We start from the raw sequence: 13,375 nt of genomic DNA on the forward strand, positions 1-13,375 counted from the left end.
CAACTCCTGCCATGCATTTACCTTGTAACCACAGCATCCCTTTCAGTCCTCCTCATCCTCCCCATCAGTGACTCTTCATGGTGGTGGACCACTCACTACCCCACACTCACAGGATTACCCATTTGGACTCTGGTCAGGACCACAGACACACACTCGGGAATCAGAGAGCGCTGGGGGGGGGGGGGGGGGGGGGGGCAGCACTCATGTTAGTGGCACACATACACAAAGGAACTCTCCTTAAAATTAGAAAAGAAATTAATGTCACATGTTTCCCTAGAAAAGATATGTAATAAAGTAAGAATATCAATAAAATAGCTATTACTAAAGCAAAGCTTTCATCAATAAGCTTCAAGGACTTTGAAGGAGGAGAATGGCTTCACAAAATGGTAGTCCAGGTTCCCACAGTGTGGGCATTGCTGGACGTTACTGTATTCGGAGAAATACTGCATCCCGATCCGCACGTCGACCACGGGCTTCCCACAGTGCTTACAGTTCAGGCGGGCCTGGTGGAAACAGAGAGTGTAAGCTAAGACACCCACCGCGTGTCCCCCGCCCCTGTCAAAACCATCCAAATAACAACACAAGACTAGTATATCTGGGGAACTGATCAAGAGTTTAGTAAAATGTCCCTTTTATTACCAAAAACTGGTCTAAAACCTAAGCTATCGTTGTTAGTGGTCTCTGAGTCGGCTCCAATTCATGAACAACAGAAGCACTTTCCAATTCTTGTGATGCTCAGATTCATTGTTGTTGCTCATTGTTGTGGCCACAGTGCATTCTGAGTGCCTTCCAACCTAGGAAACTCCTCTCCCAACTCTATACCGAGCATTATCCTAATGGGATCCAGACAGTTTTCACTGGATAATTTTTAGAATTGTTGTTGTTGTTGTTGTTAAGTGCCATCGAGTCGGTTCCGACCCATAGCGACCCTGAATAGGGTTTCCGAGGCTGTAAATCTTTACGGGAGCAGATCGCCTCATCTTTCTCCCGCGGAGCAGCTGGTAGTTTCGAACTGCTGACCTTCCGGTTCGCAGCCCGATTCGTAACCACTACGCTACCAGAGCTCCTTTTTAGAATTGTAGCCATTGAAAACTGTTCTACTCAGTCCCTATGGATCGTCATGAGTCAGAATTGCCTCAACAGCAACCAGGTTGAGGATTCTCCTGATTCACCAGCATTGCTGGTCTGTGGGGAAACTTTGAGACTGCTTATTTCACCAGCAGTGATTCTCCTTCAGGTCCTGAACCATTTCCTCCAGGTCCCCATGCTACCACCACAGCAACACAGCACAGCTTCCAACTCTCCTGATTCACCTGGATCAGACCCCTGGCATCACCCACTGCTCCCTGGGTAGGGTCGATACCCACCTGACAGCAGGGCGAGGCGGCCAGGATGTCGTAGGTGTACATAGTGCCCAGCTGGTGCCAGCTGCCATCCCATCGGGACTTACACTTGATGCAGATGATCTTGTGCACCCCTTCCAGGCAGTCCACACACACTGCATACAAGTGCATGAGCCTCCCTGTGCACAGAAGACACAATACTGAGAGTGGCCATCAGGGAAAGCATGGTTTGCCCCAAAGAGAAGAGAAAACACCTCATCTATCAATGATAAACATACATGTTGTCATCTGCATAAATATAAAAATGTAAATTAATTATCTGCCACATTTGTTGTTGTTAAGTACTGTGGAGTCGGTTCTGACTCATAGTGAACCATCAATAACTGGTCTTTAGTCACGAGTCGTCGTGTCCCCGCCACCCCCGCGCCCCCGCCCATATAGTGAACATACAGTTTTTATGGTAGAGAGACTATAACAACTATAGAACTACATTCAGCAGGAAGGAGGTGGGATTTAGATCCTAGCTCTATTCTGACAATTCCCATCATAAAAAATGTCCTTGATATGCTCTGGTACAAAGTCTGTCTTGGTATTGATAACCTAGAATTATACCACAGCCAAAATCACTGGTAACTATCCTTGTCCTTGAAATTTCTCCACCATCACCACATTTAATTTAGGAACCAGAATTATAGCTTACTTGCTACGTGACTTTTAAAAATGAGTTCAATGTCTTGTTACTTACTTGACTCTTAAAAATCATCAGGTGGCTCAATCCCATTCCTAAATCCCATGTATCAATCTCTTAATGCCTACAGCAGAAAGATGACACTTAGATGGAAGAATTGGGGTTTAAGCAGTCAGAGAATACTCATCATGTCCAGTGCTGGCCTGCGTTTGTATAATAGCAACAATGCGGCTCTCTTTGGGGACCTGGTGCTGTGCTGTCTTAAAAGCTATCGTCAGCAGAATGCACACCTAGGTGGCTTGATTCAGGATGCGTTGCTCAGTGCCAGTCAGAGTAGGGGTTTTTACCTGTCAGTGGTAAGGACCAACGTGTTCTCTACCTGTCTGGGATAAGAGGTACTGACGGGGAAACAGCTACTGCATTTGCTTACATGGCCTGTTTCCCTTATGTCTTATTCACCCTCGTAGACTTAGTATCTAGCATGATGCCTGGAATGTGGAAAGCACTCGTAAATGTATGCTGGATGAATGGATGGGTCAAGTTAATAGCCAAAGACATTATACCCTGGGGCCTCTATGCCCAAGATGGAAAGAATGATGAATGCTGCTTAGCAATACTGCCTACCCCTGCTCAGGGGCATTCTGGGTCTGGTCTCTTCCTAGACTTTGTCACTGTAATTTTCAAACATCCAAAGAGACACAGGCTGTTGCTAAGAAGAGCTGGGGCAGAGGCGGCTGCCAAGAGGAGGTGTTGACAACAAGGATCATGAGGGTGACAATGACAGAGAACTTTTACAGAGTGCCTGACACTCAGTACTATGTGACGAGTTCTGTATGAATCATTTCACTCAACCCTCACTATTACCCTATCAAGTAGATACTATTGTTATTTCCATTTCAGATGAGAGGAATGGAAGCTTACAGAGTTTTAGTAATTTGTTCAAGCTCAAAGAAATAGTTAAGTGGCAGAGTCCAGACATAAATCCATGTCTGACTCTTAACTTCCAGGCAAACTCATGAGAGCGAGTCTCTAGACTTGTTTCAGTTTTAACTACACATTGCCAGAGTATGGAGAACTTAACATCTTTACATGCTAGAGTTGTGAGTTCAAATATGAGGGTAAATCAGAAAGTATTGCTGTTAAAAAAGAGAGAAAAGAAAAGGAGCCGGTTTTCAGATCCGATAGAGACTGGTGGGACCAAAGAGACAATGACCCTTAGTCACCCATCTGGTGTGGAAATGAACTCACGCCCACCGCTCAACTTTCAGACAACAGACAGATCTAAAAGGGGAACAGTAACACTACTATGGTACATACCCCTTAGAATAATCAATTATTTCAGGTCAAAAGGGCAGTATTTACCTAAGGACAAAGCTGAGAAGGCTTAGGAAAGGAAGAATGAAAACAAAAAGCATAGGGAGGAAGTAGGAAATATTATGTTACATTGTGTGGCCTACAACCAATGCAGTGAAAACAGTATGTACCAACTGCAGAATGCAAAATTGATGTGTTCTGCAAACCTTTATCCAACACATTTTTTTTTTAAAGCATTACTACAAGAGTTCTAGTTCATACATGCACACGACTTTATTCAAAACATGTCTGAACATGTCTCTGTGGTCAGTGAATGGCTGCACACAAGTTCTCTCAATAATACAACTGTCTTAGTCCCCTTAGAGTCCCTTCAAAAACAGGTCCAACCAAAGCTAGTGACTCTGGTGGCATCCTCTAACCAGTTAGATTCAAAATCAGAGAGGTCAGTTCAGAAGGTGGTGCCAATTTCGTGGGGATTTCAAATGGGTAATCTTGATAGATTTTCCTGACGGACACAAGACACACATGGGGGCTTATTGCATAGATATTTTAAGAAAATTGGAAACTGCATTGGTCATAAAAGACCAGGAAAGTTGTGCCAAGGACTTTTTTCCATCACAGCTATGCACCTGCTTCTTCTACAAGGATTATTTAGTAAGGTCCCACGAGAATTACTCAGGAAAACATTACCCTACCCACAGCCCTGATCTTGCTCCTTTAAACTTTTGTTCTCCAAAAGTCAAAGAACGTTCCAAAGGAACGGCCATTTTGACATGGTGTAAACTGAAGAGCGTGGAATTCTTCAGGGAAGGGTCAGAGAGATGAAAGCAGTGCCTCCAGAAGTGGATAGACCTAGATGGAGGTCATGCGGAGAAACAATAGCTTCCCATTTTGATATTTTTGTTTAATAACGGTTTCTACTATTTTGTAGTACTACATTTTGACTTACCCTCACATAAATGCAAAGGAGCTCTGGCAGCGTAGTTGTTATGAATCTGGCTGTGAACATTTAGGTCAGCAGTTCAAGACTACCAGCTGTTCCACGGAAGAAAGATGAGGCTTTCTGCTCCCGTAAAGATTTACAGCCTCAGAAACCCTGTACAAGGTTGCTATGAGACGGAACCCACTCGACGGCACTTAACAACAACAACCTATAAATGCAGATCTCTGAGAGAACAATCATTTGGCTCAAAGTGGAGAAGCTCAATGAGAACTTCTGAACTGGATCAATCTTAATAAATAATTAAAACCAAACAAAACTACAAGCCCACAGGAAGAATCAGAGAACTGGGAGAATTGGAGGGAGGGCAGTGAAGGTGAAGGGTAGGGCAGAGAAACACCAATCCACACGATCTGACACCGATAACGAGACACTATTTCAGCAACATTACAATCAGCTGCGCACTGTGGAATCCTGCCGCCTGGAGTACTGCCGTTCTATTTGAGTTTAAGATGTTTTAAAGAATCCATGAACAGTACAGTGTGAGCAAAGAAATGATGTACACTAGCTTGCTATTAAAAAAAATAGTACATGGGACTTCTCTGAGAGATGGCAGTAAGAACAAAAGACATGGCCAAGGACTCTCTGATACTAATAAAACAGCGCCCTGATATTCAGATTTTATAAGTAACAGCTAAACTTCTCAATGTCTTGCAGTACACTCCTTGCACATCTCCCATTATGCATGTGTATGTATGTATATGCATATATGTGTGTACACACACATACATACACATACTCACAATTCAAAACTATCTCATTTTTGCCTCTTTCTCCATCCACTCGTGACTGATGTTGTTGTTGTTGTTGTTAGGTTCCATCGAGTCGGTACCGACCCATAGCAACCTTATGCACAGCAGAACAAAACACTGTCAGATCCTGGGCCAACCTCACTACTGTTGACGGGTAGGTGTGCTCAATATTTGGTCTTGGCTGAAGAACTAGACTGTGTCCGCTACTGTTACATATCACTTTGATTGGGACCCAAACCAGTCCTAGACAGAATAATAAAAAAAGTTGAACAAAATTCAAATCCGTAAAGAAGACCAGACTTAGGGGTGATGTCTGAAAGAGACGGGTGGAACACCCAATACTGTGGCCCTTAGACACCCACCCCAAAGGATCACCTTTGTGCCAAACAAAGACACACCTATGAAGTAAACAATAACATTCATGAAGACTGTCCTCTTGGGGACAGTGAACCCTAAGAGATCATAAAAAGAGCCACAAACACAAAGCTCAGGAGGCAGGAAAGAAGGAAGAAAGGGTACGAACAACCCAGGGAGAAAGTGGGAGGCATGCTGTTGTATTAAGGGAACTATAATGTTATGAAATAAAATGTGTACAATTGTTGAATGGAAACTATTTCGCTGAGCCAACTATCACACAACACACAATAAACTAATTTTTAAAAAACATTAGGTCTTGTCATTTACCCTTCCTTTTCTTTCTCATGCTATTTCCATCCAATACTACTCAGTGTTCCACAAAAAGGCATGTTTCTCATTGGGCTCACTAGACGTCTCCTCATGAACTTCGGATCACTACCTCAAAATTAATACATCTATACAGAGCAGCCAACCCAAAACAGCACAATACACAGTCTCTTCCAGTGCACATGGACCATTCTCCAGAAGAGACCATGTGTTAGGCCACAAAACAAACCTCCGTAAATTTACAAACATCAAAATACAACAAAGCATCTTCGCAGACCACATGCCATCAAATTAGAAATCAACAATACGAAGTCCAAGGAAATAAAGTCAAATACATGGAAACTGAAAAACACCCTGCTAAAAAGCGACTGGGTAGTAAAAGAAGTAAAACATGAACTCACAAAGTTCCTAGAAACAAACGAAAAAAAAAAACACAACATACTAAAATCTTTGGGACACAACGAAAGCGGTGCTGATAGGACAATCGATTACAATAAATGTGCACATCCAAAAAGAAGAAAGAACTAAAATCAACACATTAACACAACATCTTCAGCAACTAGAAACAGACCAACAGAGGGAACCTACAGCCATCAAAAGAAAAGAGTTAATAAAGATTAGAGCAGAAATCAATGAAATAAAAAAAAAGAAAACCTATAGAGAGAAACAACAGGACAAGAAGCTGGTTCTTTGAAAGGATTAACAAATTGACAAACCATTGGCAAACCTAACAAAAGAAAAGAGGGAAAAGACACAAATAACACGCATTAGAAACCACATGGGTGATGTCACAATGGAACCAAAGGAAATCAAAAGGATAATAACAGAATACTATGAAAAGTTGTACTCCAACAAATATGAAAACTTAGAAGAGATGGATACATTTTTAGAAAACCACAATCTATCTAAACATACACATAGTGAAGTAGAAAACCTGAAAAGACCCATAAGAAAAGAAGAAATTGATCAGGTTATCAAAAAATCTCCCAACCAAAGAAGTCCAGGCCCAGATGCCTTCACTGGTGAATTCTACCAAATATTCAAGGAAGAGCTGTCACTAATGCTACTCAAATTATTCCAGAAGATAGAGGAGGATGAGAAACTTCCCAATACATTTTATGAAGCAAGCATAACCCTATACCAAAACCAGGGAAGGACGTCACTAAGAAAGAAAATTATAGACCAATATCCCTCATGAACACAGATGTAAAAATTCTCAACAAAATCTTAGCCAACAGAATCCAGCATCATACCAGAAAGATAATACATCATGATCAGGTGGGATTTATATCAGGACTGCAAGGATGGTTCAACATTAGAAAAATGATCGTTATCTACCACATAAATAAGAAAAAAGAACCACATGATCATATCAATTGATGCATAAAAGGCATTTGACAAAATCCAACATCCATTCCTGATTAAAAAAAAAACCTCAACAAACTAGGAATTGAAGGGAAATTCCTCAACATAATTAAGAGCATATATACAAAACCAACAGTACTCTCAGTGGAGAGAAACTGAAAGCCTTCCCTCTGTGAACAAGAACCAGACAAAGATGCGTTTTGTCACAACTCTTATTCAATATTGTACTGAAAGTATTAGCAAGAGCTATATGGCAAGACAGGGAAATCAAAGGTATCCAAATTGGCAAAGAGGAAGTAAAACTCTATTTGCAGACGATAGGATCCTATACATAGAAAACCCTAAAGACTCAGTAAAAAAGCTATTAGACCTCATTGAAAGATTCAGCAAAGTGGCAGGGTACAGATCAACATACAGAAATCAGTTGGATTCCTCTATATCAAAAATAACAGTGCTGAAAAAGGGCATTAGGAAACCAACACAATTTACAATAGCCGCCCAAAGGATGAAACATCTAGTAATAAATGTAGACAGAAAAATAAAGGACCTATACAAAGAAAACTACAAAACACTACTACAAGAAACTAAAAGAGAGCAACAAAAATGGAGGAATATACCATGCTCCTGGATAGGAAGATTTAACATTGTGAAAATGTCGATAATGTCCAAAACAATTTACACATATAATGCAATCCCAATCCAGATTCCAACACATTCTTCAAAGAGATGGAAAAAACAAATACAAACTTTATATGGAAAGGAAAGAGACCCAGGATATGCAAAGCACTGTTAAGAAGAAGAATAAGGTTGGAAACCTTTCACTTCCTGATTTCAAAATTTATTTCATGGCTACAGCTGTCAAAACATCTTGGTACTGGTACAATGAAAGATACACTGATCAATGGAACACAGAATCGAGAATCCAGAAATTAAACCATCCACATATAGCCAACTGATTTTCGACAAAGTGCCTACATATATCGCATTGGGAGGTGATAATCTCTTCAACAGATGGTGCTGGCAAAACTGGAAAGAGATATGCAAAAGATTGAAACAAGACCTTTACTTCACACTTCTACAAAAACCAACTCATTAAAGACCTAAATGTGAATCCCAGAATTAGGAAGGCCATCAATGAAACAATAGGGGCAAATGTGAGGGCTCTAATTCAAGGAATACACAGACTACAAAACATTTTGAAAACTACACAAACAAAAGTGGATGATTCGGACATACTAAAAATTAAAAACTTATGTGCATCAAAAGACTTCACCAGAAGAGTAAAAAGGGAACCAACAGAACGGGGAAAAATCATTTGCAATGACACATCAGACAAGGGACTCATTTCTAAAACATATAGGAAACTACAATACCTCTACAAGAAAAAGACAAATAACCCAATTTAAAAATAGGCACAGGACATGAACAGACACTTCACCAAGGAAGAGAACCGGGCAGCCAACAAACATATGAAGAAATGTTCACGATCACTAGCCATTAGAGAGATGCAAATCAAAACAACAATGAGATATCATCTCACACCAGCACTAACAACAAGGATCAAACAAGTAGAGGACAAGAATGCTGGCAAGGATGCAGAGAGACTGGGACGCTCCTGCATTGCTGGTGGGATTATAAAATAGTCCAACCACTCTCGAAAGCAATATGGCGCTGCCTCAGAAAGTTGGAAATAGAAAGACCTTATGATCCAGCAATTCCTCTACTTGGTATTTACCCACAAGAAATACAAGCCATAACATGAGTAGACAGACACATGCATACCAAAGTTTGAAGCGGCACTATTTACAATAGCAAAAAGGAGACAGCCTAAGTGCCCATTAACTGAAGAATGGATAAACAAACTGTGGTACATACACACAATGGAATATTATGCTACCTTGAAGAATAACAAGGAAGCTGCAAGCCACTGCATAACACGGATGAAACTTGAGGACATTATGTTGAGTGAAATTAGTCACAAAAGGAAAAATACTGCATAGGACCACTACTGTAAAAGACTAAGAAAAAGAACCCATACTAAAAGGGGAAAAAAAATTTTTTTTGCTGGTTACCAGAATAAGGGAGGTGGAGTAAGGGGCGGGAGGGGGAGGGGGAGCACAGGGTAGGGATTAGACACAGAATAGTTTGGGTGCTGGGGAGGGGGACAATACACAAGGGAGAAGGGAATGGAAGAACAAGGCGGATGGGAGAACAGTTAAGCAGGTTTACATGGGCTAAGTGGGACAGAGGAATATAATGATGTATGCACAACCTTGGAACAACAAGGCTCTGGGATACAGGGATTGAGACATGGTTTGAATAGGTAAAAGTGGGAAATAATGTTAAGATGCTTGGCTGTCTTTTGAATCTTGGTTTCCCTTGCATAACATTATAAAATAGACACTTGAGGGGGAGAGAAAGGAATAGCCAGAAATATCATCATAGAAAACTTGTAAGTCCATCTTCTGCCTATAACAGATTGTAATATCTAAAATGGGGCTACAACATGCCCATTGAAGGAGGCTTCCTGTGGAGCCTCTACATTACATAAGACCATAGGTGGAATCCTGAACCCCATCCAGAATCTTCTGAGGTTGGAAATCTCCACTTGAAAGGACAAGCAGACCAGCCTGGAGTGGCTAGAAGAACAGAAGATACTTCTTGAAAGAAAGACCGACAGGAAAAATAAAAAAATAATGGCAGTCCGACTGACTACTACAAGAACAAGCAAGTTGCTCGCCCAGGAGACATCAAGGCAAATGGTCGGGTCCCCTCAGGACAAACCCCCTTCCAAGATTAAGACTCAAGGGGAATACACAAGCAGACATGTGCTCTGATTGATGACCACATTAGTCACCGATAAGGAGAAGTGAGGGGAAAACAGCAATGAAGCTGCAAGCTAAGTCCTACCACGTTCAATAGACTCCTATGAACCTGGGTGGAGACCTATTTGGACAGTAGTATGGCAATACCTGGGGACTCCTGGGCCCAGAGTTAGTGACATAGCCACAGAGGACCAGAGTGGCGAGTGCAGCATCCAGCTGATAAGAAGAGAGGGCATGTGCACAAGAACACCCACACTTGCAGATAATACCTACTTGACCTGGCTTCAATGACTGGATGATCAGAACTCAACTAGATGATGAAAGAAGAGGAAAAAAGAGTAATCTGATACAATCTGATGAACTTGACCTACACCTATGGATGCAGTAGCTCAAAAAAGGGAACAAATCTTTACAGTGAGGCCCATTCTCACCCCCTCAATACACAGGTTAGATAAGGATGGGCAACTTGTACATTGGCTACCCAAAATGGGGGGGAGGGGCTACAAAGTCAAGAAGAGACTGGCTTAGAAGCGTTCAAGATGGAGCCTAGATCCAGAGGAAGCGGAGGAAGGTAGAATCTCCACTGAGTAGTATCCAATCTGTCTGGGCAGGGCTGATGAAAGGAGATGGGGATAGGTCTCTTGTAGTACAATAGTGAATAATTGCTATCAAGACTGCCTGTGAGGGTTGGAATGTAAAGGTACACGTTTTGTAGCAAAAAGAAGGGAGTGGTTGACTTTGCAGTCCAGGAGTGGAGGTCCCTGGGACCATCAAGGGAGAAGAGCGGAGTGCGGGACCCTACCTAGAGAAACAGTGACCCAGAAATGGAGGCAGAGATGATGAGGTGGAGAGATAGAACAGCTGAGGACTCTAGACCCGGAGAGGGAGAGGGGCCATGTGCTGACAATCGAGGGGCAGGCTTGCAGGGTATATACCATTTGGTTGGTTGATGATGCATGGAAGGGACTGTAACCATCACAATGAAACGATATACAATAGGATGAATGTAAAGCTAATGTTCCCCCATGTAAACTATCACACAATTCACAATAAAACACTTTAAAGCTGGCCCCAAAGCCAAGCTTTTCTCTTAAAATCTTTGGTAGATACACTGTCCTTCCAATTTCCATCCTCTCCACCAGCAATCTCATCTCTTCACATATAGTTTGCAGCAGTAAGTTTCAACTCTGTCTCTAAGGTCCATCCCCTTTCATGCTACTTTGATCCTCTGCTTTAAAAACAAGTTTATATGTTGCACAATTTGAAGAGTGTAACTGACACATTAGCTGTATTAAAAAAAAAATGGTAAATACTATGTCATATATAATTTTACAAAAACAGCAATAGTCCCTTCCCCGCCAAAAAAAGACCCTAAAGTTTGATACTACTTAACTACATCCAAACACCTGCTGAGGTTATTTCTGCTGCTTTGAAGGTTCAGGGCCTTGGCTTCTTGAGACTGCCCGGTCGGTCAACTGGCTTAATACTGTTTTGAGAGTTACTGCTGCACTCCCTAGTTCAGTGAGTAGTGCCTGAAGTTGTACAAGTTTGCCAGTGGCCATCCAAGACACAACAATTCGTCTCTAGTCTCCCAGAGCAGCAGAGGAAAGAGGAGAAGAAAATGGACTTAGATCTAACTGCATCCAGGAACCCTTCTTAGCCATGAAACTAGAAAAGCTGGAATGATGCCTGGCTACCATTACCAAAATTTTTTAGCAAGAACTAAGTAGATGAGTTCTGATCAAAAGAGGTGTAACTGTAGAACAGAATTTCAAATTTCTATAAAATCTGTCTCGCCTTACAGGATCTCTGGAAACTGAAAGAATTCTTAAATTTATCACGCTCAGAAAACCTTTAAACCATGAATTGAAATTATTCCCGAAAGTCACCTTTAAACTAGGAAAAAAAAAAAAAAAAAACCCAAAAAACTATTTAGCTATACTAGTAAACATCATTTGTCACGAGAATTAAATTGACATGAGCTCAAACTGTCAAAATTACCTCTAAAGCATATATAAGAAAGGAGTAGTGAGTTTGTCAGTAATGGTGAGAGAATGAGAATGGTCACACAAAATGAATGATGGAACCAATGCCTTTGAGTTATACAGGAAAAAATGAATGAAGGGATGTGCATTCTGTTGTGTAGTACATTTTCAAAAAAATTTAAATTAAGTTATACATAAAATTTAAAGCCCACTACTTCATAAGAAACATGACAAAAGCTCTTATTCTTCTAGTTTGAAAGCCTCCCGCCCACCATGCCTTTGGCCTATCCTCCTCAGGTTCCGTTCTAGAACCTCTGCTCCAAACAAGCACTTTTCTCCAATTCCTCCTGATCCCAATCTGGGCTTTCTGAAGACCACATTCTTTTGCTCAACCTGCTCTCTTTCCTTAAACACTTAACATGACTCAGACCCTTCGCCTATCAAATCTGCCTCCTTTGAATGCTCTGGAAAACTAACCCCTTTCTCCTTGTTGTTGTTATTATGTGTTGTGGAGTCAGTTCCAACTCATAGCGACACTGTACAGGGTTTCCAAGGCTATAAATCTTTACGAGAGCAGAAAGCCTCATCTTTCTCCCGTGGAACAGCTGGGAGTTTCAAACTGCTGACCTTGAGCTTTGCGACCCAATTCGTACACTACCAGAGCTCCTTGAAGGTACACAATGTCCACATGGAATAAATAACTAAAGCAAATGCAAGAAATAATGAATCCAAAGAAATGAATTCAAAGGGCAGTCCAAGAAGACAGTTAAGTATTATAATTAAATGTGCAAAGACCTTTGTGAAAAAGCTTGGAAGAAACACTTGGCATTTCTCAATCTGAAAGAACTGAAGAAAAACATTCTAGCCTTGAATTGCAATATTGAAGGATTCTAGGGGGAAAATATTGAACGACATTGTTGGTGTTAAGTTCCATCGAGTCGGTTCCGACTCACAGTGGCTCTGTATAGGGTTTCTGAGACTGTAAATTGTTTTGGGGGCGCTTATCCTACAAAGCTACTGCACTCCCCATTGCACAATGTAAGAAGCATCAAAAGATGGAAGGAATACACAGTTACTGTACCATAAAGAACTAGTTGATATGCAACCATCTCAGAGAGTAGTGTATGATCAAGAACCAATAGTACTAAAGAAAGAAATCCAACTGCACTGGACTTGAAGAAGGCACTGGTCAAAAATAAGGCTTTGGGAACTGACAGAATACCAAGTTTCAACAAAAGGAAGCCACGCTGGAAGCATTCACCTGTCTTGTGCCAAGAAATTTAGAAAACAGCTACTTGCTCAGACGACTGGATAAGATCCATATAATAGAATGCAGAACTATGGAATAATATCATTAATATTACATGCAAGTAGAATTTTGCTGAAGATGGCTGTTAAAAGGCTGCAGCATTCCATTGA

At 41.2% G+C, this 13,375-nt stretch overlaps 1 protein-coding gene across 1 annotated transcript in view; it reads right to left on the minus strand.

Moving 5' to 3' along the window:
• Positions 1-338: 338 nt before the first annotated feature.
• Positions 339-13,375, minus strand: part of HECA (headcase homolog (Drosophila)) — a 64,622-nt gene continuing 51,585 nt past the window's right edge. The window contains exons 7-8 of the mRNA XM_006834708.1: positions 1,368-1,522; positions 339-503 (exon numbers count right to left, since the gene is read on the minus strand). Coding sequence (XP_006834771.1) covers positions 339-503; positions 1,368-1,522 — 320 coding nt within the window. The remainder of the gene's footprint in view (positions 504-1,367; positions 1,523-13,375) is intronic.

The sequence above is a fragment of the Chrysochloris asiatica genome, unplaced genomic scaffold (assembly GCF_000296735.1).
Source record: "Chrysochloris asiatica unplaced genomic scaffold, ChrAsi1.0 scaffold00013, whole genome shotgun sequence".
NCBI lineage: Eukaryota > Metazoa > Chordata > Mammalia > Afrosoricida > Chrysochloridae > Chrysochloris > Chrysochloris asiatica.